Source organism: Pan troglodytes, chromosome 11 (assembly GCF_028858775.2).
Source record: "Pan troglodytes isolate AG18354 chromosome 11, NHGRI_mPanTro3-v2.0_pri, whole genome shotgun sequence".
In the NCBI taxonomy this organism is placed as follows: domain Eukaryota; kingdom Metazoa; phylum Chordata; class Mammalia; order Primates; family Hominidae; genus Pan; species Pan troglodytes.
In genome coordinates, this window is record NC_072409.2 from 45393013 (window position 1) to 45417159 (window position 24147).

At 55.8% G+C, this 24147-nt stretch overlaps 1 protein-coding gene across 8 annotated transcripts in view; it reads right to left on the bottom strand.

Moving 5' to 3' along the window:
- Window positions 1-3788: 3788 nt before the first annotated feature.
- FGD3 (FYVE, RhoGEF and PH domain containing 3) overlaps window positions 3789-24147 on the bottom strand; it is an 88890-nt gene continuing 68531 nt past the window's right edge. For 6 of the 8 annotated variants that reach the window (XM_016961151.4, XM_016961149.4, XM_063787674.1 and 3 more), the window contains 8 exons: window positions 21782-21861; window positions 20129-20159; window positions 19566-19673; window positions 17602-17664; window positions 9991-10113; window positions 7113-7217; window positions 5341-5481; window positions 3789-4684 (listed from right to left, as the gene is read on the bottom strand). In XM_016961151.4, coding sequence (XP_016816640.1) covers window positions 4433-4684; window positions 5341-5481; window positions 7113-7217; window positions 9991-10113; window positions 17602-17664; window positions 19566-19673; window positions 20129-20159; window positions 21782-21861 — 903 coding nt within the window. In that variant the 3' untranslated portion in view covers window positions 3789-4432. The remainder of the gene's footprint in view (window positions 4685-5340; window positions 5482-7112; window positions 7218-9990; window positions 10114-17601; window positions 17665-19565; window positions 19674-20128; window positions 20160-21781; window positions 21862-24147) is intronic. The other 2 variants (XM_063787672.1, XM_016961153.4) reach the window with 1 other exon arrangement.

The window sequence follows — 24147 nt, forward strand, 5'->3', positions numbered from 1 at the left end:
AGAGCAAGCAACCCCAAGGGGAGGTGAGCCCACCCTTCTTCCTGCACACTCACTGCCAGAACTGGCTGCTCAGAGGGGCTTGGATTCTGGGAAGTGGGAGATGCTCCTGGGGCAGCTGGTGATAAGACAGAGTTCTGGAGGCCCCCATGGCTGCAGGGAGGGCAGGGCTGGGACCACCCGAAGGCCTGGGCTATGGCCTCTGGGGTAAGCCGCCCTCTTAGGCTGGGGCTTGTGGGGGCTAGTGGCTTTTCAGAGGCCCTGTCCTACTGCAGATCCTGCTGCCTCCGTGGGACGGTGGGAGGCAGGCACAGCGGGAATTGGACTGACCTGCATCCCAGTCTCCCTCTGCCCATGTCCTGGGGGCATGGAAGCTTGTCTGGGTCTTAGTGTGCCCATCTTTACAACAGGACCAACTATCTGAGAAGGAGCTGACTCTGATGTCCCCAAGACCCAGGATGGTGAGTGAGGCAAGGGAGCACTGAGCCTTTATGACCTCAGGCAGCCTCTACTTTCCCATCTATAAAATGAGGATTCCAGACCCAAAGTGCTCAGGGCCCCTATGGCAAGGCAGGAGTCACTGAGCCTTTCCAAGGCTATGGACAGGTATTCACTGAGCACCTACTGTGGGCCAGGCACTGCTAAAGGGGCTGCTTCCTGCCCTCTCGGAGCTTCTATTCTATGTGGGAAAAGAGAGGTTAAACAAGAGAGCAAATGGATAAACAAAAAAGTGGAAAGGCTGGAGGGCTGTCTGCAGAGGCGGTGTCTGAGCACAGTAAGCGTTGAGGAGGTGGCCCACAAAGCCCTGCAGGAAGAGCCCCCGGGCCCAGGGAACAGCATGTGCCAAGGCCCCAGGGGGAAAGGAGGCTGGCGGTTCTGAAGGCCAGGTAGCTGCAGCCTGGTGATGGGGCTGAAAGTGTGACTCTGGCTGGGGCTACAGGTGGTGTTTTGTCCCGTCCCAGAAATCCAAATGATGCTCAGTGCACTTGCTTCCCTATGGGATGGACACTTGGGAGGCCCACCTCCCCTATGTGGTGGCCCAGGCTGAGCCCCCAGAGAGTCTGCTAGCAGTACCTGGTGCATGAGCAAATGGAAGAAAAGTAAATTAGGGGCTGGACGCGGTGGCTCATGCCTGTAATCCCAGCACTTTGGGAGGCTGAAGTGGGTAGATCACCTGAGGTCAGGAGTTCCGGACCAGCCTGGCCAACATGGTGAAACCCCGTCTCTACTAAAAATACAAAAATTAGCTAGGTGTGGTGTGGTGGTGCACACCTGTAATCCCAATTACTCAGGAGGCTGAGGCGGAGGGTGCACTGAGCTGAGATCGCACCACTGCACTCCAAGGCTGGGTGACAGAGTGAGACTCCGTCTCAAAAAAAAAAAAAAAAAAAGTGAACGAGGGAATCCTGGACAGTCCCTAACTCACTGTATGACCTTGGGAAAGTGCACTTCCTTCTCTGGGTCTGTTTCACTATTGCCAAGACGCCTTCTCAGTCATAATTCTCCTCTCAGGCAGCTGGGGAGTACTGGGCTTGCAGCAGGCCCTCCTGGAGGCTCATTCATCTTCTCCAGGTCTGCCAGGCTGCAGCCAGCACCCTGCTCTGGGCCTAGTGAGGTGGGGTGTGCCGGGTGGGGAACCTGCCCATGGCAGAAGCACACTCCCTCCCCTCCGCCCTGGTTTGCTCTCTCCTCCCCGCCCCCGCTCTTGCACCTGTGAAAGCCTTTCTGCTCTGGTGTCCAGTGTGCTCCAACCTCAGGCCCTGGGCTGGTACCAGGAGCCCCCATCCTGCAGGCTGTGGTGCAGGGGAGCCTCGGAAGGGCCCCCAGCCCAGTCCCTCCCTGACACCCGTGGTAATCCCAGGTGTGGTAATCCCACACCCCAGACTCTGTGCTGCCCCATTCGACGTTCTTCAGGCCCGAGACCCCGGGAGCCACCTCCTACTCAGCCACAGGCCTCCCTTCCCCCCACCCAGGGGATGGTCTCCTATGCCTCTGGAGGGGGGTGGCCTTGGGGAGAAAGGGGAGGGAGGATGGTAAAGAGGCCAAAAGCCAGCATGCGACCAGCCAGCATGTGTCCAGGCTCTGCCACTCCATGGACGGGCAGTGGAGTGTGCCCAGGCCCTGGGCTGTGGGATGGGAGGGCTGGAGCTGGGGGCGGGGCAGTGTATGGCGAGAGGCCAGGCCCAGGCAGCCAGCTCCCCAGCAGCATCCTTGCTGGGGTGTCCCGCAGGAGGGGTCTCTGGGAACAGACCCTAGGAAGGCCAGCTCTGTAAGGGCACAGCACGCAGGCTCTGCATGCTGGAGGCCTCTCACTGCCCCTGTCTGAGCCTCAGCTTCCTCTTTTGGAAAAAGTGGGAACAGACTACAGCCACCAGTATGACAGCAAACAAGCTCCCATCAGCACTGGCCTCGCAGCGGGCGGCAGAGTCTGGGGGCACGCCCTGCCCCCAGGCCTGCGGTGACAGACCTTGTCTCTGCCTCCCAGCGGACTAGCCAGGTTGGTGGGTGCAAGAGAGAGGGCTCGAGGCTAGGGGACTCTCCATGGCAACCCCACAGCACAGTCTTTGGTCCCAGCAGACACCTGCCCTGCTGGATTCACCATGGCCGGCAGGCCAATTCCAGGTGCCTGCTCAGTTCCGGAGCTGTGGGGCTCTGGGGGTGGACTCTCTATGACTCAGTTTCCTCAGCTGTCAAGTGGGGATTTCCTGGGGTTGTGGTGAGATGGCAGAAATAGAACTACTGAAGCAGGCAGAGGACGGAGTCCTGACCCTTCAAAGAAGGGCCTCATTAGGGCTGCAGCCGATGCTTAGTAGACGTGTGTGAGGGAGCGGCTCTGGCACTGCTCTGTAGGGGATGAATGTGGGTCAGAGCTCAGCTCTGCAGGGGAGAAGGCAGGGCCAACGGGCTGGGGTCCCCTCGAGGCCTCCTCCACCCCGTCCCTGCTCCAGCCTGAGCTGGGTGAGGGGCTTTGCTGCTTCCTTGGGCAGCAGCTGGAGCCGATTGAGACGCTGCTGTGCAGCTGAAAGGGTCTGATTCCTTCTCCCCCTGGTGGGCACTGTCCAATGTGGAAGTATGCAGGTTGTTTAGCATCCCTGAGCCTCAGTTTCCTTAGTGTGAAGTGGGACCAGAACATCCAGCATAGCGTGGGAAACTGTGGCAGAGGCCCAGGTAGCCAGCAGGGGCTCCGTGTGCAGTGGCTGCAGCAGCATCCCAAGCATGGCCCAGCTAGAGCTTGTGGGAGCTCACCTGTGCCCTCACCTGTGCCCCCATCTCAGCTGTCCCCGCCTCACCTGTGTTCTCATCTCACCTGTCCCCCCCATCACCTGTGACCAGTCTCCCATTTCTGGCTCTTCCTCCTGCCCTCTCAGTCCCCCAGGTAGGTGCCCTGCTTGTCTTCCCAGGTGTCTCCACATGTGCTATATGGATATTAGAGGGGCAGGGGTCCTGACCAGTGAGCACCCCCAATCACTGGTCCCTAAATTCCCCCACTCTCTCCCAGAGGCCCTCAGGGCTCTGATGCAAACAGCACCCCCCCTCCAGTAGCCTTTGCAAGGTCCCCACTGGCACCATCTTGAGTGCCCTGCACCCCACCCTCCCCATCTCTGAGCCTGGCCATCTTCACCTGCCACCTGCCCACCCCCTGGCAGGACAACAGATGCAGAACTGCTTTCCAGGTGGTGTGTGGCCGATGTGATTCCATCACCCTTGTCCCTCAACCCTTTATCAGCCAGCCCAACTTGGGGGGGGACGCTGCTGAGGGGCTGGGGAGAGATCACCAAGGCTGCGCCCACTGCTGGTGGCCAGTGTTTATTTATGCAGATAAGCACTGTGTGCCACTAGCATCAGGAACAGCCACAAATCTCATGCGCCTGCCACTCAGTGGCTGGGGTAAGTCCTAGCAGAGCTTCTGAGCGTGGTTATTTAGGAACCATGAGTCCAGCTAGGATGGGGCAGGCCCACCTCCTGGGGGCTGCAGGCAGAACCTCAGGAGAGGACAGAGAAAGGAGGTGGGAAGCAAGTCATGATTCAGCTCACACGGTGTAGACAGGCTGGGCAGAGGCGGGGTGGACCACGCTGCAGACCAGCAGGATGTGGCTGTCCCTGGCAGTGCCCATGCTGCCTCTTTCTGCCTTCCAGGCCAGCATCACCACACGGCCCATATGGATGATGGTTACTTTGGCAGTTGGCCCCTGCTCTGGGCCATACTGCTGGGGCTGGAGGCCAGGCTCTTAGCCAAAACTTGCTGGGTGACCCTTGGCCAGTGGTTGCCCCTCTCTGGGCCTCAGTTTCCTTCCCTCCAAAGCCAAGTGTCCTGAGCTCTGGGCTGTTGGCCCACCCTCAGCAGTCCAGGGCGCTCTTCATGGGGCCTCCAACACCACCTCCCAGGACAGCACAGGTCCAATGTGGTGGTGTGCAGGGCAGTGGGAGACTCAGCTCACGGAGCAGCTGCGCCCATAGGGACCTGAAGCTGCAGGGCCCCCGGGCTGTCCTGGGCCGTGTCCCCATGGGCAGCAGTGCTTAGGGTTTCCAGCCACCGCTGCTGCAGCTCTGCGGAGGAGGCGCTCAGGTACCAGGACTGCTTGGCCCACTGCAGCTTCCACACATGCCCCGAGTCCAGCCTCTCCTCAGGGTCCGGCACACTCAGTTTGCAGCTGGGGAGAGGGATGGTGCGGGGCAGCCGGCCGTCCTGCAGCAGAGGAGCAGATGGTCAGCGGGGCCACAGCTTCCCGGCCTCGGGCTCACCTCAGTGATGGGGGCCTCTCCCAGGAGGCCACTCCCAGACCCTTGCAACGCAAGGCAGGTGCTGAGCCCGAGGGGTCTGGTGGCTGTGCCTGCACTGCCTTTTGTCAACAGGAGGACAGTCGGTGGGGGCAGCCACTGGTTCTTCCCGAGGGAGATATAGGGAGGGGGATGCCTTGCCCACCTCACCAGACCCCCAGACTCCATGGCCTTCTTTGGGCTGTCTGGCCCCTGGGGAGGCGAGGCAGGACAGGCCAGCCCCTGTGACAGAGTAGCAACTGGGGCTCCAAGGGGCCAGGCCAGGGCTGTGTGGGTTCCTGAGTCTCACCTGACAGGTTCTGTGGCTCCTGGCCACCCTTTGTGCCCCCTTGGCCCACCCCTCCTTGCACCCTGGCTGGCTCTGGGGTCCACCCAGGTGCCAGTAGGTTCTGTCTCCTGTGACTGGCAAGCAGAGGGAATCCTGCGCTGCTGGGGAAACTGAGGCCCCAGGTAACACTGCTCAAGCAGGTGGACCCCAGCTGGTGGCACAGGCCTGCTGTGGGTGCCTCAGGCCTGAGGCTCTGGGCTGCTGGCCTGAGGGCCTGGTGGGGTGGGGACACGTACCTGGCTGCCTCCCTGCAGGTGCAGCACCTGGGGATCTGACATGGGGATGGCGGCCCACACCTCGCTCCAGGTCTCACCGCTCTCTGACAGCCGCAGGGGGCCGCAGAGCAGGCTGGGCTGGGGGTCTGCAGTGGGTGTCTTCTGGGGACACAAAGACACAGGTTAGGGGCAGTCTCCCCTGCAGTGGTCACCCCTGTTCTGAGGAGGCTGGGGTAGGGCCAGGGCCACTGCTTGGGAGGAGCTGGCTGTGGAGACATGGCCAAGGCCTGCACAGAGACTGGGACCAGCCTCACCCGGCTTGCAAGGGTCACTAGAAGCCTGCAGGACATAGGCATGTGTGGTATCAGCTGGGGTTTGCAGGCTGGGCCCTCCAAGGGGAGGGCATCCATATGCTGGGTCAGGACACATCAAAATCATAGGAAAACCCAACAGCAAGTACCTGAGGGTGGGTCACGGGACAGGGACTTCAAGCGTGTCAGTTCTACACACACCATATACGTGCACGTGCGTGCACACACAGCACACACACACACACCACACACACAGGCCCTCCCTCTGTCATGTCACTGTTGGAGCTACTGTCCACCATTTGGACATGGCTTAGACACCCCCTGCCAGAGCTGGACCCCTCAGACCTGGGCCCCCCTTCGAGGCCAGAGTCCACCTTACAGGGCCCTGGAGGCCCGTGCCCCAAGGACCTGGGGCTCTCAGAACACACCTCGGTATTTAAATTGCAGGCATGAGGGAGCTCGGTAGGCAGTGCAAGGTCCTTCTTCACCATCAAGACCATTCAACACTCAGTCCTAATAGACTTACATCCTTGACTTCTTAGACCAAGGACCTGGGTCAGGGCTCCAACCACAGCTGTAAGTCAGAGCAGCTGGGACTCTGAAAACACACTGACCCCCCGATCACCTCACTGAGCCTCTAGGAGGGAGATCAACACTAGAAGCTTCCCAGGAGACCCCAACGTGCAGCTGGCACTGCAAACTGCAGGCTGTGTCGAGTGGAGAGAAAGGGCGATGTGCTTTTCTGGAAACTCACGTTTTCTTTTTCAGCTTTCCTGCAACCCCCCAGAATAGACTGTATTCTTGAGGAAGGAAGGCAGGGAAAGCAGCAGCTACTCTCAGAAAGAGGAGTGGAGGAGGAAAAGAGGAAGAGAAAGAGAGGAGGAGAAGGGGAGGGGGAGGAGGAGGGAGAGAAAGGAGGAGGAGAAGGAGAGGGAAGAGTAGAAAAAGGGTACGGGGAGGAGAAGGAGCAGGAGGAGGAGGGAGAGGAGAAGGAGAAAGACAGCGAGGCGGAGGGAGAGGAAGAGGAGAAGGGGACGAGGAGGAGGAGGAGAAGGGGACGGGGAGGAGGAGGAGGGGGTGCCTGCCTCCAGGGCCCTGCTCACCCTCTGACAGCTGGAGGTGAGGCAGGCAGAGAGAAGGGCAGTATCTCCCCTCAGGTGGGCCTCAAGGCCTGGACTTGAGGGCAGCTTCAATCCATGCCCTCCAACCAGGTGACTAGGAGTGACACTTGTTCCCATCTAACTCCTGGATGCAAATGGTTCCCAAGCCTTGGCCCTGGCTGGTCCCGAGAAGCCAGCGTGCACACAGGGGATCTTCCGAGTGTGTTCCCAGCCTGGGGGCCCCACTGAGACACACCCACATCTATCCTGGTCCCAGGGACACTCTGAAAGCAGAGGCAGCTGGAGCTGCTGGGGCACAGGAGCAGGTGTCTGGAGGCTCTGCCGCGCCACCAGGAGGGGAGCAGGAGCTGGGAGCACCCACCTCTGTGCTCTCAGGGGCCACTGGCTGTGTCAGGAAACAATCTCTGCAGACACGGCTCTGCCGGCTGTTCTCGGCCTTGAACTCGGAGCACTTCCCACAGATGACCTGCCAAACAGAGGGCACGTGTGACCCCAGCACCCTGGGACAGAGGATTATCCAGGAAGACGCCAGAGGAGGTAGAGTGGGCGGGAGGTGGAGTGGGCGGGAGGAGACTTAACACAGTGTGGCGAGGGATAAGAGCTTCTCCTTGAGGGGATCCCTGTCTGAGGGCAGAGAGCAAGGCTGGCCCTGCTGGGCGTCTAGTACCCACCCTCCTGTCCTGGAGGGTCCAGAGTCCAGGAGTCTTGTGTGCATGGGAGGAAGAGTGGGAAGAGCCACCAAGCACAGGGGAAGACGCCCCATCACCGGCCATCAGGGAAATGCAAATCAAATTCATAACCAGAAACCACCTCTCACCCCTCAGCATGGCTATTTTCCAGACAAACAATGACAACAGCGACAAAAAGAAAATAGTGTTGGCACGGATGTGGAGAAATTGGAATCCTTGCACTGTTGGTGGGAAGTAAACTGGTGCAGCCTCTGTGGGAAGCAGTAGGGTGGTTCCTCAAAATGTTAAACACAGAGTTACCATATGATGCCACAGTTCCACTCGGGGTATGTACCCACAAGAACTGAAAGGAGGATCTGAAGGGATGTTTGTACATTCATGTCCATAGCAGCGTTATTCACAACAGCCAAAAGCTGGAAGCAACCCGTGTCCATCGGCAGATGAATGGATGAAGTTGTCATGGTCTGTCTGTACACTGGAATGTGATTCAGATGCATGGGTGGAGCATGGGAATTTAGCCAAGGAGTGCTCCTCAGTGACTTTTCCAGAGCTTTTCCTACCCTGGACACTCCCAGCAGACCCCTTTGTGCCCCCTCCTCTGGCCCCTGCAGCTGCATCCCATCGGTGGTCCTGTCTCTCTCTGCCTCGGTCTCCCTCCCTCTGCTGGATCCTTTTCCCAGCACAAAGAGGCTCCTGCTGTCTCAGGGCCACCCACACCCACTTCTGCATCTGCTTCTCCTGTTCCATCCTGCCCCACGTACTGAATGTTGCAGAGGACTTGGAGGTCCTTGTTCAAACCTTGGGAAATTCTAGTTTGAACCTAAACCTGCGGGCACTGGCTGCTAAGGGACCATGGCACTCAAACACTGAGCTCATATCGCAGGTCTCAGGAGCCACAGCAGAGGGGAGATTGCTCTTTTTAAGTAGATGGAAGGCACCCTCTTCTGGAGTCCTACTTTTATGAGGATTTTATTTTTGGAATTTCTCTTTTCTCTATCACTTCTTGTGTGAGGAAGCAGGAATACCGGGCAAACCAAGGCAATGAAAGCCAAGCTAAGCCCCAGCAGGCTGACACGGAGATGCAGTGATGTCACTGAGGGCACCGAGCCACCTCTGCTGGGGAAGTCCAGGTTGGCCATGAGGACGCTCACTCCAAGGAAGATTAATGGAGGCTGCAGCTTCTGATCCTGAGTAGTCACAAAGCCTGAAGCCTGGAGCTGAGCAGGGACCTGGGCATGTATTCTGAGGATGGCTCTTAAAGCAACAGATTCTCTCCTCAGGTCTGATGGGGAAACCAGGTTTGAGTTAAATCCCCCAATTCTAGAGTACAAACTGGGCCCCAAACTGAGAGTTCTTTAAGAGGCACAGATCACATTTCCCACTTGCCTGCCCATCCATCCTCTACCATACATTCATCCATCCATCATCCATCCATCCATCATCCCTTCATCCACCCATCCATCCATCCATCCACCCATTCATTATCCACTCATTCATTCATCCATCCATCCAACCATTCATCTATCCACCCATCCATCCATACTTCTGTATGCCATCCAACTATTCGTCTGTTCATCCATCCATCCATCCATCAATTCTCCAGTCATCCATTTATACTTCCTATATATCCACTTCCATTCATACTTCCATATGCCATTTATCTAACTACCCACCTATCCATCCATCCCCTCATCCATCCATCCACGCATCCATCTACCTATTGATTCACCCACCTCTCCAACCACTCATCCATTCATCCATCCTTCTACCCACCCACCCATCCATCATCCATCCTTCCAAGGACTCATCTACTTATTCCCCTCCCCCTGCTGCCCCCCCGCCATGTGGCAAAGGTATGACAAGCAACATCAACCGCTTCAGGCACAGGTTGCTGGTGCCCTTTGGAAAAACACCTCCAAAGCATTCTGTGCTGAGATCCAGTTGCTAACACAGATTCAACTTTAATCTCTTAACCTAAAGATACTTAAATGATCAGTTCCTTCCTCAGGGATACTTTTACATTCAACATTAAGCATTGAATTTTCTCCATTCTCAGGAGAAAGGGCTTTGGAGTGAGGGGAATGGAGATGGTGTGCAGCTGGGGCGCCAGTCGGAGGCATTGCCTCATCACATGGGCCCACCAGGCCTTCAGCACCACTGGAGCGCTGGGGCAAAGGCCAGCAGTAGGAGCTTCCAGCACAGCCATACCCTTCACCCGTCTCCAATACACCTTGCAAGGAATGAGGACTATCATCTCTGTGTTCTCAAGGTCACCCAGCTAGGGGTTCTCTGGTTCCAAATCCAGCACTTTTTCAACCACAAGTAGTGTTTGTTGAACATCAGAGCTGACCAGAGAAAAGTGATTTGATTCTACTTCGGACAGGACAGTTTTGCACTCAAGGGTATCTATATCCATGAGCCAGGATCAGGAAGCCCTTCCGTGCAGGGCTGGTGTGCATGGCTGGTGTGCTGCTGGTGAGGACTCAGCTGCTCTGTCAGAGCAGAGGACAGGGTGGCCTCCTGTCCCTGTCCCCCTCTCCCGGGACTCACCGCCCCGCACAGCTTGCAGTGATGCCTCCTCTTGGTGATGGAGTTGAAGGTCTCACCACAGCTCTTACAGCTCTGCTTCTCCTTGTCACGTCTGGTCTTAGAGGATAGTTTTCTGGGCTCGAGCTATAAGGAGGCAAATAGATGCCATCAGCTTCTGAATCATGTGTGCACCCTACCCCACACGGCAGTGGAGTGGCAGCTCTCGTGACTGTAAAAGCCACACAGGCTCAAGGCAAAAAGTGGAACATGCAGAAGGGAATGAAGTGAAGAGCCAAGTCAGCCACGTCTCTCTTCCCTCCCTCACCTCCCAGCGGCTGCCTGTGCCCATGGCACCGAGTAAAGATTTTAAGTGGATCAAGATCTTCATGTTTGGAACAACTTGGCCAATGACTTTATCTGGTGCATCTGAGAAACTATTGAAAGGAGCCACAGCTGGAGGAACACAGCACTTACTAGGGTGGGCAGTGGGCAGCACAGCCATGGCCTGCAGCCCTGGGGACGGGGGCATCCCTGTCTGCAACTGGAGCCGTGTGGCCATGCGCCTGCTCTATACTGGGCACCGCGGGCCACACCCTCCAGGCACGCCACATGGATGAATATAGGTGTGCACCCACATGCCTGAGTGTGCAGACAAGCATGGCAACATTTTAGGGGGAGGCTGGACGCAGTGGCTCATGCCTGTAATCCCAGCACTTTGGGATGCTGAGGTGGGCAGATCACTTGAGGTCAGGAGTTTGAGACCAGCCTGGCCAACATGGTGAAACTCCACCTCTACTAAAAAATATACAAAAAATAGCCGGGCATGGTAGTGGTAGTGGGTGCCTGTAATCCCAGCTACTCGGGAGGCTGAGGCAGGAGAATTGCTTCAACCCAGGAGGTGGAGGTTGGTTGCAGTGATGCAGTGAACTGAGATCCCGCCATTGCACCCCAGCCTGGGCTATAGAGCGAGACTCTGTCTCAAAAAAAAAAAAAAAAAACAAAAAAAAAACTGTGAGGACATGTGAGGAAGCCATGAAGAGCTGAGGCCAGGGTCAGGGGCTGTACCCTCCTCTGTCTCCTGTGCCTGAACTGCCTACAGAGGAGGGTGGTGTGGAGGCTGGAGCAGGTGTAGCCTGGGGCTGCCCAGTCCAGCCTTGGTTTCCCTGTCTGATTATGAACAGTGCCAGGTGGAGAGACCCCAGTCTCCTGCCTCCTGTCAGCCCTGCAACCCTGGATGACTCACCTCTTCTTTCTGAGCCTCAGTTTCCTCACCTGTAAAATGGGATGGGTGACTGGTCCCTGGGTCGTAAGCCTCATCACATTACATAAAACCCCGACTGCGTTTGGCAAGTTGCTAATTACCGTTTCCTGTTACAATAGCCTGCAACCCCTGGAAAGGCCCCATCATTTGATGAAATAACTTCCTGGGCTTTTGAAGCTTGGTCCACACCCAGCATTTCCTCTCTGGGGAGGAGGTGCCTCCCTTGAGACACTTTGTTATGGGTGCAGAAACCACTGTTAAGAAGACTTTAGGAAAAGGCAAAGATATGTATCGAGTTCCCCAGGATGTCAGAGCTGGAACTGCCACTAGAAATGTTTATCTCAACCTCTCCAGTCAGGGAAACTGAAGCCTGCAGGTGTTTTTCTTTCTTTTTTTTTTTTTTCCTGTTTAAAAGAAAACTACCTAAAATAAGCTTACCATTACTGTAGCTGAGCAGAATAAAAAGAGGTCTGGGATATGCTTTAAAATATTACAGAAAATAGGGGTGTGTGTGTGTGTGTGCGTGTGTGTGTGTGTGCGCGCGCGCGCGTGTGTGTGTGTGTGTGTGTGTCGGGGCTAGGGGCTGAGGGGCCATAAGAACAGCACCAGGCTGAGGTTTCTGGAGCTGGGGAGGGATACTCATTGCGGTTATCCCCACTTGTATGGGTCCAAAACTGCCTTAGGAAAATGCTAAACAACATACGCTTAAAAAAAGTTTAACATAAACTCTTCAGGTTTAAGGAGAAGGAGGGCCAGGCGCAGTGGCTCGCACATGGAATTCCAGCACTTTGGGAGGCTGAGGCGGGAGGGTTGCTTGAGGCCAGAAGTTCGAGACCAATCTGGGCAACATAGTGAGACCCCCGTCTCAACAAAAATCCAAAAAATTAGCTGATGTGGTGGCACGTGCCTGTAGTCCCAGATATTTGGGGGGCTTAGGTAGGAGGATCGCTTGAGCCTGGGAGGTCAAGGCTACAGTGAGTTGTGATCACACCACTGCACTCCAGCCTGGAGAGCACAGCAAGATCCCAACTCAAAAAAAAAAAAAAAAAAGAAAAAAAAAGAAAAAGATGAACTGAACTGGTTGGGGGTGAAGAAGCAAGAAAGGGGTGGCTCAGATTGGGCATAAGCATTGGAGGCTATGATGGGCTGAACTATGTCCCCCCAAATTCGTATGTTGAAAATATAATTCCCAGTAACTCTGAATGTGACTATATTTGGAGACAGGGCCTTTAAAGAGACATTAAGTTAAAATGAGGTCTTAGGTTGGGCCCTGATTCAATCTTACTGGTGTCTTTATAAGAAGAGATGAGGACAGAGAGACACAGAGGGAAGACCATGTGTGGAAACAAGGAGGAAACTGACATCTCCAAGCCAAGGTGAGGCCTCAGGATAAACCAACCCTACCCACACCTTGATCTCAGACTTCAGCCTCAGGTAGTATTTTGTTCTGGCAGCCCCAACAAACTGACACCAGTGCCTCTGTGCAAATTCTGGCCGGGCACTTCCAGCTGTGTGGCCTGGTTTGTGGTCCCCGTTCATTGGCCCACCTGCAGGTCCCCCCAGCACCTGTCCTGCTTGGCACAGGAGCCCAAGGGCAGGGCTGGCTTGAGGGTGACAGGGACTCTCACTCGCTGTGCTGCAGCCCCCGGCACCTCTGTTGAATGGGCCTTGCTCCAAAGACACAGGTGAGGCTGCCTGGGCTCCCTCTGCAGTTTCTCTCACACCCAAGACCACAGTGGGGGCTCCAAGCACACTAGGTGGGGAATGGGCATCACTGACCTGGCGGCAAAAACCTCTTCTCCAGGTGGGCACCCAGAGAGGCTGGGAAGTGGGAGTGATTAGTGGAAGGGCAGCCCCGATGTGCACCTCAGCCCAGAACTGCCTGCTCTTGACCCCGGAAGGGGGACCCTGGCCACGGCACCCAGGGGCAGCACTGCATGGTAGCTGAGAACAACACAGGGCGTGCCCATGGGGCAGGGGGCAGCAGGGGCTGAAGGAGCAAAGAACAACCATGTGGGAGGACAGGTACCTGCGGGGCTGGGTGCACAGCAAGAGCTTGGCCTCTGAGGACCAGTGGGACCGGGTCCCAGTGAAGGGACAGAGGACAATTCTGGAAGCAGCGAGTGTGGCTCAGGGCTGAGGCAGTGCCGGGAGTCCCACTGGCTTCCTTTATCTGGCAAATCTTCCCAGCTATGGAGCTGAGCTGAGCACTTGGGGTGGGTCCTGGCCCTGCACCAGCTCCCATGGAGCTGAGGTCCACAGCCTGTTGAGGCCAACCCTCCAGCTCCCATCATCAAGGTGTGGCTGAATTTGTAGGCATGACGCAGTAGCTGAGAGGCAAGAGGCCCACCTGAGTAGCGAGGGATGGTCTCTCGGCCATGCACACGCCCCTTTGTGAATGAAGTTACCACACAGGTTGACCCAAAGAAGGGAGTTCAGGTTTTCGTTGTGGATGTCGGGATATCAGAAAAGCTGGGCCCAAGTCTCTCCAGGAAGATGGAGAACTGTGGCTTCCTCAGTATCTGACTGAGTGACTTCACCCCCAAAGCGCCCAAAACACACCAGCGTTGACCCAGAAAGTGGTCTCCACCAAGGGCCAACGGGGCTGCCCCCTCCAGCATTTTTTCTTGAGCAAATTGAGCTGCACATCCAGGAACTGGGGGCACAGCTGAGTTACACAGAATTGGAGCCCAGTAAGTGGCCCTGATGAAACCGAGTCAGTTTCATCAGCTGCTGGAAATGACCCAGCAGGGGACACAGACTGTGAGGCGCAGGCACTGCCTGGGGCTATTCCAACAGGAGGGTGGCCAGGCTGAGGCCTGATGCCTCTGCTCCAGCCCTGCCCTGGAGCCCCGAGGGTGGACACAGGGCGTGGCCTCGTCCCAGGAGGGGCAGTGCCTGAGAAGAGGCCCTGGCACTGGCCTGTCAAGGGTGCCCTTAGATGCCTCGCTGGCTCCTTGGAGGGGTTCGTGTGTCACCCATGGTGGGTCTGAGGCCCTAAGAGACCTTTTGGATTCTGACATTTTGTGTTTCTGTTAAGAGCAACTCCACGCTTGCCCATCAGGGAAGGCTTTGAATTCTGCAAGGCCCCTTGCAAAACTTCCTGGCTTGGGTGTAGCTTCTCCTAGGAAAGGGGCTTACAGGGACTATACCACTGAAGAAATTGGGCTCAGGAAGTAAGTTGAAGTTTGGTATACTGTAGCAAAAATCACTGTTGTTGATGAGAGAATGAACTTGCTTTTGAGTGCTTTGTAAAACGCACACTGAGCTCACCTCCATCACACCACATTCACCCTGTGCAGCTTGACACAGACACTGAGCTGTCCCAGCTCCTACCCTAGTCTCAACTCTGCTGTTTTTGCTCACAGGAAGACACCAGTGAGGAACACAGGGCCAGGCCAGGCCACATCCACTGTTCGTAGGGAGGCCCTGGGCTGGAGCTGAGGTCTGTGGTTGTTTGGTGGTCTGTCGTGGGCCCAGCTCTGGCTTGGTGTGGGTAAGGGACAGAGACAAGAGACCGGAACTGGAATTGTGACCCTGAGTACCTGGCTCCCCAGGCTGCTGCAGAATCTGAGGCAGCTGAACCCTGGGCCAGGGGAAATAAAGGGAGTGGGGCAGGCGGTGCTGTCCACCCAGCTGGGCGCACCCATCGAGGCACAGCGGGTCTGCTGGCCACAGCCTGGTCCAGCAGATGCCCGGACACTGACTGAGGCCCTGAGCCCCAGTTACCTTCTCGCCTGTGACGGAGGCAGGCGGCCAATAGGGGCATTGCCTGTGTGGCCAGCAGCGCCTGACAGCTTCTCTGATCTCTCTGCCCAGAGCCAAGTGAGGCTCAAGAGGCGGCATTTGCTCAAAGCCCTGCTCCAAGGCCATCTCCAAGCTGTGTCTTCCCACAAGTTAAAACATTTTAAACAATGGCCTTGCAGGTTCTTCCAGCTAGAACATTCTCCTGTCCGGGCACCAACCCGGGGTTAGACTCCCCAGGACCCTGTCCCACACTCAGACGCCCTGTGTGGATCCCCTCAGCCAGGCCTGGGCTCCTGCTGTTCCTACAACCCGCCCAGGTCCTGCCCACCCAGGGCATCCCTCAGCACGTGGCCTCCACCCACTTCTGCTTCCTTGCCTACCCAAGACACTGAAGGTGCCTCTCCATGTCGTATGGGCTCACACCAAGGACAGACGCATTCACAAACGACAGGTGGCTCTCACTGAGCCTTGATGCCTCTGCGGCAGGACTGTGACCACGGATGTCTCCATAAGCCTGGCCCAGGGCCCGGGGCTGGACATGGAGGGTCATCAGGCAGAGGCCAGCCAAGTTCATACCTTATGTGAGCTGTGTGTGTGGGAGGCAGTGCTCTGTGCCAGGGCATCACCATGGAAACTGTCAGGGATGTCTGCCCTGGCTGTGGGATGCCAGGCAGTGGGGCTGATCAGGCAGTGCCTCATACCCATGGGTGTGGGCTGTCACGTCCCCACTGTGACCCTACGATTGTGTGTCCACTGTGGGCAGCTCAAGCTTCTGTGGCTGCACTCACACTATGAGTACACATTGCTTTTCATAACTTTCCTAAATGCTCCAGAAAAGGGCCTAAAGAGCTCTGTGAGTCTGGGGCACAGCCAGCCTCACACTTACTGTTGGGCAATACAAAAAGTTGCTGACGGGCGGATTCCCATCATAGGCTGGGCATGGTGGCTCACGCCTGTAATCCCAGCTGAGGCGGGCGGATCACAAGGTCAAGAGATTGAGACCATCCTGGCCAACATGGTGAAACCCCGTCTCTACTAAAAATACAAAAAATTAGCTGGGCATGGTTGCACGTGCCTGTAGTCCCAGCTACTGGGGAGGCTGAGGCAGGAGGATCACTTGAACCTGGGAAGTGGAGGTTGCAGTGAGCTGAGATTGTGCCACCGCACTCCGGCCTGGGCGACAGAGCGAGACTCCGTCTCAAAAAAAAAAAAAAAAAAAAGTTGCCGATGGGCGGGTTCCTGTCATTGAGACATTTTTATCAGGGTCCCCCGGGGCAGGCTACAGGGCTTCATAGACTTGGACAGAGCAAACAGCAGGTGTCAAGGCCCTGGGGCCTAGCAGGGCAAGGGGAACCCAGGGCATCTCAGGGGAGGGTGGCCAGGAAGCTGGGTGAGGCCAGACACAAGAAGAGACAAGTGAGAGGAGATTCTCTCCTAGGAGGCCAGGGCACCACTTTCCCCCAAGCTGCCCACCCCGTGTCAGACTTCCTCGTTTCAGTGTTAATAAGATGTCCCTGCAGGGTGCCTGTCTGCTCTGCAGAGGCCAGGTGGCTGCGCTTTGTGAATCTGGGGTCTCTCCTCTTGCCCGTTGGGATGTATGTGCAAGCCCCCCACGCCTCCACACTCTGTCGTGCCCCTGAAGCACTACATCTTTCCCGAGGCCTCCTGAGTTTCTTCATGGTTTCCCAGTGCCTGGCCAGCCCAGATCATGATGGGTGGGGCCTGGTAAAGCTCAGGTCATGGGAGGGGGCAGCCAGCGGCCAGCCCACCTGGAAAGACCCGTCTTGGATGGGGCTAGGGCAGCCATCTGGGGCCATGTCATTCCTGGGCCTGCACAGCATGGGGTGAGGCGAGGCACCTGGAGAACCACCCTCCTGCATCTGGGCACAGCAGCCACATCGGGGTGCTCTACGGTGATGTTGCTGTCAGCGTTGGTGAGTGCCAGGCCTGGGCACCAATGATGATGGCTCCAGGTACAGATGCTCTCGGCCCTCATCCTCTTTAACTTCCCAGATTAAACGGAGGGAGGCAGGCCTTATCCCAGTTCCCTATACCCTGGCAGGCGGGCGCGTGGACACAGTCTGCCTGGCCGGAGCAGCACCCTTGTGGGCTGGCTGCCATAAGGCACACGAGAACACAGACGGGGAGAGGCAGGGAGGCTTAGGCCTCCCTGGCCGCTGCTTAGGGTGAAGAACTAAGCAGTCCTCTGCATTACCGAGCCTCCTAAGGACCTTGCACTGTTAATACATGCTTTATGGGACGATTCACACATGTTAAGAGCATAAATGTTCACTTGGAGCTCAGAAGATTCTCACGTGTGCCCAGCTGTGTGACCACCTCCAACCAGGTAATGGACATCCCCACACTGACAGGCCTCTGCGTGCCCACCTTACAGAGTCCCCTGCAGTGACCACACAATTCATCAGTGCCTGGACTCAGACATAGCTTCACCTCCGCACACCCAGGCCCCCAGTCACAGTGAGCAGGGCAGACTGGCCCCTCAGCCCTCCGCCTCCAGGGAGCCCTGGTCTGACCCTCCCTCTCCATCTTCCCTATAGGTCATCCTGGTCTGACCCCCTGCTCTGCCTTTCACCCCTGCTGACCGCTGAGCATGGGGCACTTACCCCTGCTGCACCCGAACTGCCTTCGGTGGTTACCACAGGCTCCACAGGGCTGGTGCTCGTGATCTGGAAGGGACACAGAGGCCGAGTGAGAGGAGATTCCAGGGCCACGCAGCCACTGTGCAGCGGGGGGACAGTTCCTGAAGCCCCCAGCACCTCTGTGCATTGAGGGCAGGCTCGGGAGCAGAATTCCCAGGCCTAGGATTTGCTGTGCCTCTGGGGAAGCTGCTCCCTCCCTGGGCCTGGCCTGAGCTGGAGGCCTCTCCTAGAAGGAGCATCTCCCAGTGAGGTGGGTGGCTGGTGGGTGATGCCTCCCTCTGGCCCGCCCTATTCAGGGGCTCTAATTTACACCAAGTCACCCAGTGAGTAAGGAGGGTCCCTTTGGGTTCTCTCTCATCCTCCAGGGTTCCTTGTGGGGTCTCTGCAGCTCCCCGACTTTCTCAGCACAGTGAGGCTCTGGGCTCAGCCTCTGAACAGAAAGGGCTTGGCCAGACTTAAGGACAGCCAGGCTCAGTGTCTCACATTCCCAGGTCACCTCCACTCAAGGCAGTCCCAGGACTCTTTCTTTCTGGATGGTGCAAAGTTCTTGCAAAGTAAATGCAGAAAGCAGAAAAAACCTAGCGGACTTGATACAAATATGAAGTGGATATGGGGGAGGTGGGCTGTGCCAGGCAGACCCCTGGAGGTGGTAGGGAGGGCAGAACCAGCCTGGAGTTGGGATTCAGGCCTGCGAGGTCTGGGTCAGGCGGCGAGAGTTGGGGCACCCTCACTCTGAGTCATGCCTGGTGCCCCCGTGAAGGCTGGAGCAGAGGGCCTGGCATAGGGTTCAGGGCACCGTCTCTCCTGGGTGCCTCCCTGGATATGTCCTTGCTACACTTCCAACCCCTATGCCTTGTCCAGGGCCAGTGACTCCAGGGCCTTCCTCGCAGCGGGCAGAGATCGGCCTCCTCACCCAATCCTCTCTCCCTGACTCCAGGGAAGCCCCGGGAGGAGAAATGGCCGGGGATTGGCCCTGGGGCTGCAGCCCTGACTCCCTGGCCAGGCTTCTCGGCAAGGACCCTGCAGCCCCACCTCTTTCCCAGCCTAAGTCTCCATGTGAAATCCCCCTGGGCCCTTGGGGCAGCTCCACGTGAGGATGGGGAGTGAGATGCTCCTATTGCTTCCCTCAAGGGGCTCTGAGCCACCATCTCCCAGGTCACGGGGGCACTGGGAGGGAAATACAAACACAGAAAGGTGTCTGCAGTCATGGGCTGTGCTAGACCAGACAGAGTGGTATGCGGGCAGTGCACCACAGCCCTGTGATGCCAGTTCCACCACCCATGGCCTGGGGACGTCACAGAGCTCCTCAGACTCGGTTTCTGTGGGGATGATGTAACATACCTTGGTGTGTAGGATGCTGTGCAGAAGGCACCAGACAACCAAACAGGTCATGAAGGAGCGCTTCCTCCACGCCCACATCCTGCTTTCCCGCCCAGCTGGGCGCTGACCACGGGCCTGGGGCCCAGCAGGCTGCAGCGGCACTTAGTGGAGGGTGGGTAGGGGTGAAATTAAGTTCAGCCTAAAGCTGCCATGGAAAGGTGGCCGACTGTTCAAACCATGTTCAAATAAGGCAAACGCGGAACTGTAACCAACCCAGCTGTTTCTGTGCCTCACTTTCCTTTTTCTGTCCATAAATCCTCTCCGACCACACAGCAGCACAGGAGGCTCTCTGGACCTATTCTGGTCTCAGGGGTTGTAGGGGGTGGGTGCTATCCCATCCACAAATAGTTGTTTGCTCAATTAAATTGTTAAATTTAATTTGTCTTAAGTTTTTCTTTTAACACAAGGGAGTGCCCGCTGTCCTGGTCCCTGGTGTAGCAGGAGGAAAGCCTGGAGGTCAAGCTGCCCACCCAGATGCCAGTGCCTTCTGCTCTCCACAGGTAGCCCGTCCCCTGGAGGTCCCTCTGCACCCCGGGCCACTGACTCACAGGCATGTCTGGAGAGAGGCTGGGGTCCTCATCCTGGCTGAAGGCGCCACCAAAAGCCTTGAAGGTCTCGCTGTTCTGTTTGTGCTTCTCGATGGTGGCCTGGATGATCTGGACACAGCAACACAACAGTGAGGACTATAAAGGGGCATGGGAGGATGCTACCCACAGGAGGGACGCGCCTGCCTCTGTCCCGACGACGGGCCTTGGCGTTCCCAGAACAATGCCCAGGCCACTGGCCATCTCCCTTCCCCCCTACCAATGATGTGGTCTCCCCTTGGAGCTGTCCAGATTGAGGAGATCCACCCTGAGCGGGGAACCTGGCCTGTGACTCCACCAGGCCCGCTCATGTTTATTTGGGGGCCCTCAAAGAAATGAATGGGTTGAAGGGCTTGTGGCATCTGAAGCTGCTTATGAAGGCACAGTGTGGTCACTGCATCCCTGCAGGGTACAGCACAGGGCCAGCAGTCCCGGAGGCCAGGGCCCCCACCCTCTGACCCAACATGAATGGCCTTACTGCTCAATCACTTGGTCATTTGGTTACTTTACAACTTTAGAAGCTTCACCTGAATCCATTCTTTCTTCTCTTCCTCTGTCCTAAAAAACCAAAACGGTCTTGTATTAATCCAGTCTTGGATACTGACTCTAAATGACCAGCCCTCTCTCAACCCTGCAGCACACCCGAGCCACGCACTGGCTTGTCAACGCAGATCAAGGATTGGAAGATTGGCCCCAAGGGCCTCAAAACACTCGCGGCCTGGTGGGGCCAGGTGAGCCATGTGGAGCCCTCTGCAGTGGCTGTAACTCAATGCCTCCTTGGACCATAATGGGTCATTATGAAGATCCCACTGTTGGTAGGGTGTGGGAGAACAGAACTCCCATGTATGGCTAGTCAGAGCACAGCCTGACATCACCTTAAAGGGTAGTGTGACAACAGCCACCAACATTTCAAACAGATGCACTACCCTGTGACCAGCAAATCTATGTCAGCAATCTGACGGCTACAATTACACATATGCAGAAACACCTAAAAACAAGGACACTGCTTGCAGCAGCATTTGTGATGGCCAGGTTCGGGAGGAGCGCAGGTCCTCGTCAGTGGGAACTAGCTAATGATCATAATGGAAAATTATGTTGCTTTAGGAATGGTGTGCAGATATGGGATGATTCTTGACAAATTAAGTGAAAAAGCAAGGTGCAGGACAGGTTATACAGTAAACAGCCATCTGTGATTTAAAACATAGATATATGTGCATGTGCATAGAAAATCCTAGAAGGGGCTGGGCACGGTGGCTCACACCTGTAATCCCAGCACTTTGGGAGGCCGAGGGGGTGTGGATCACCTGAGGTCAAGAGTTCGAGATCAGCCTGGGCAACATGGTGAAACCCCGTTGGGTTTTCACTCAAACAAAAAATTAGCCTGGCGTGGTGGCGGGTGCCTGTAATCCCAACTACCCAGGAGGCTGAGGCAGGAGAATCACTTGAACCTGGGAGGTGGAGGTTGCAGTGAGCCGAGATTGTGCCACTGCACTCCAGCCTGGGCAACAAGAGCGAAACTCCGTCTCAAAAAAAAGAAAAGAAAATCCTAGGATACTCAAGAGAGGACTAAGAATGTGCTGGGCCTGCTGAACAGGAGGTGGGCAGAGGCTTAATTTTCATCAACTTCCCTTGGTACTGAAACCGCCCCGAGTCCCATAGATAGTTTATCTGATAAACATACAAATTGACCCTTCTGGTCTTAAAGCTTGAAAGTTAACATTTGTTTTATCTGAGTTCCTTCCTCAGAAAACACCTTCAGGCCTCTCAAAAAAACCATCAAGGGACTGAAACTCACCAGGTCACCACATCCAGACAATGAGATGCCCAGACCCTTTATTCATCATGATTGCTTCCTTGCCCCTCCCTAGTTCCTGTTTTCTTACACATTGTTACATTTATTCCCTGCTGTGTATGCCCCTAGTTTTAGTTGGTCAGGGAGATGGATTTGAGACTGAGTTCCCATCTCCTCGGCCAATTAAAGCTTCTTCCTTGGCAATAATCATCTCAGTGATTGGCTTTCTGTGCAGCAAGCGCAGGACCTAGACAGAACCCTGGTGCTTCAGTAACAGTACTTTTAAATTTTAAGCCATGCATAAATAAAAATATATTACAAGGTTAACCAGTTTAGAAAAAGAAGACATGAGGTCAAAGACATTCACTAGAAACAGCCCGCTCCGTACCGCGTCTGCAGCTCCAGGGACCTTTTTCTTCCCGTTATGATGAATGTATGTGCTGTGTTTGGCTTGACGATATCCTGCACCTGAAGGGGCAAGAACAAAGAACAAAGCAAACCTAAGCTGGTCATTTTAGCTCCGGCCTCATGTTTTCTGACTTAGAAGTGTTTCCCCAAGGAGGTAACAGAGGTGAGCCTGCAGCCCCACAGTTCTGCAGGGAGAGGGGTGCAGAGGCTCAGGTCAGCGTGGCTGCTACATGAGCTGGTCCATCAGGGACAGCGGGCCTCCCATCCTGCTCAGACACAGCTAGGACCGCTCATCTTCTGTGCTTGGAACTCTGCTGACCAAACCCACCCCCCCGACACCCAGCCCGTCAGGCATCCTCCCCATGTCGCCCCATCCATCCTCCTTGAAGCCAAGCCATTCCCCACAGGCACCACTGGGCACTGCCCGCCACAGCAGCCACGTCCCCTTAGGATGGAAAGGGATCTGATGAGAAGAGCAAGGATGGCCTTAGCCACCCTGCAGAGTCTGAGCCCCTGAGCAGGTGCGCCCTGAGATTAGAGATGTAAATAGGACAATGTGTGCCCAGAACTAATGAAAATGGGGTCACTTCTTCATAGAACCACAGCCACAGATTCCATCCTCTTCCATCAGGATAAGACCACAGAGACCATGGCCGGGCGCAGTAGCTCACGCCTGTTCCATGTCTCATTCCAGTGGGGTAGTTGGGGGACTGGAATGGGTCCCTGTCCCCTGTAGGGAGGGCTTTGAATTAATGGGTGCTCCAAAAATATTTGCTAAATCAAAATATGTAATCATTTGCTTAATGCCACCAAAAATCCCTTCTTACCTTGAAATTCTCTGAATTCAGGTTAAGAAAAAAAACACTAACTAGAGAAAATACCTTTTTTTAAGGTTGTTTCATTATTATTTTTAAAATTATTTTTGAGACAGGGTCTTGTCCTGTCAGCCAAGCTGGAGCACTGTGAGTGGCACAATCATAGCTCACTGCAGCCTTGACCTCCTGGGCTCAAGCAATTCTCCCACCTCAGCCTCCCAAGTAGCTGGGAATAGAGATGTGCGCCACCATGCCTGGCTAATTTTTTATTTTTTATAGAGACACGGTTTCACTACATTGCCCAGGCTGGTCCCGAACTCCTGGGTTCAAGTGATCCTCCTACCTCAGCCTCCCAAAGTACTAGGATTGTAGGCGTGAGCCAGCAAAACTACGTGCCCAGCTTTTTATAGTAGTTAGAAGAAACCACTTTTCTAGTGTTTCTCTACAAAAAATCGGTCATGGCTGGGCACGGTGGCTGACGCCTGTAATCCCAGCACTTTGGGAGGCCGAGGCGGGTGGATCACGAGGTCAGGAGTTTGAGACCAGCCTGACCACATGGTGAAACCCCGTCTCTACTAAAAATACAAAAATTAGCTGGGCGTGGTGGCGCGCACCTGTAATCACAGCTATTCTGGAGGGTGAAGCAGGAGAATCCCTTGAACCTAGGAGGTGGAGGTCGCAGTGAGCCGAGATCACGCCATTGCACTCCAGGTTAAGAAATACCATTAAAAATAATGACTAACTAGGCTGGGTGCGGTGGCTCATGCCTGTAATCCCAGCACTTTGGGAGGCCAAGGCGGGTGGATCACGAGGTCAGGAGTTCGAGACCAGCCTGGCAAACATGGCAAAACCCCTTCTCTACTAAAAATACAAAAATTAGCTGGGTGTGGTGGCACGCACCTGTAATCGCAGCTACACAGGAGGGTGAGGCAGGAGAATCCCTTGAACCCAGGAGGTGGAGGTTGCAGTGAGCCACGATCATGCCATTGCACTCCAGCCTGGGCGACAGAGCGAGACTCCGTCTCAAAAAAAAAAAAAAAAAAAAAAAAAAAAAAAAGAAGGTCATTCTGGACCATGCTACAGATCTGCCTGGAACCCTCCCCCAGCTCCGGTGCAGGAGGACAGGAAAGAGCTCGGGACCCAGGAACCAGGCAAGGGAAGCAGGCCCCCGCCCCAGCCAGGATTGCTCCCTGCAACCCTGGGCTTCATGTTTGGGTTTGTAAATAGGGCCCCGAGTCCCAGTCTCACAGGTGACAGGATTCAGTCCAGGTCCTGGTGCCATCCCTACTGCCCCCTGCATCCTCCAAGGCTCTGCAGAAAGGGGAGTTGGCAGCAACGTGGCAGGTGGGCCAAGCAGAGAAGGGTGGAATCCTGCCCTTCCAGCCTGGGGCACCAGGACTGAGACAATGCCTTGGTCACAGATAGGGTCTATGGCTTGGAAAAGCAGGTAGGGGTGCCAGGCTGCACAGAGGTGAGTGCCTCAGCGGCCAGAGCCTGGTGTCCCCAGTCCTGCTCAGTGCCCCTTCCAGGG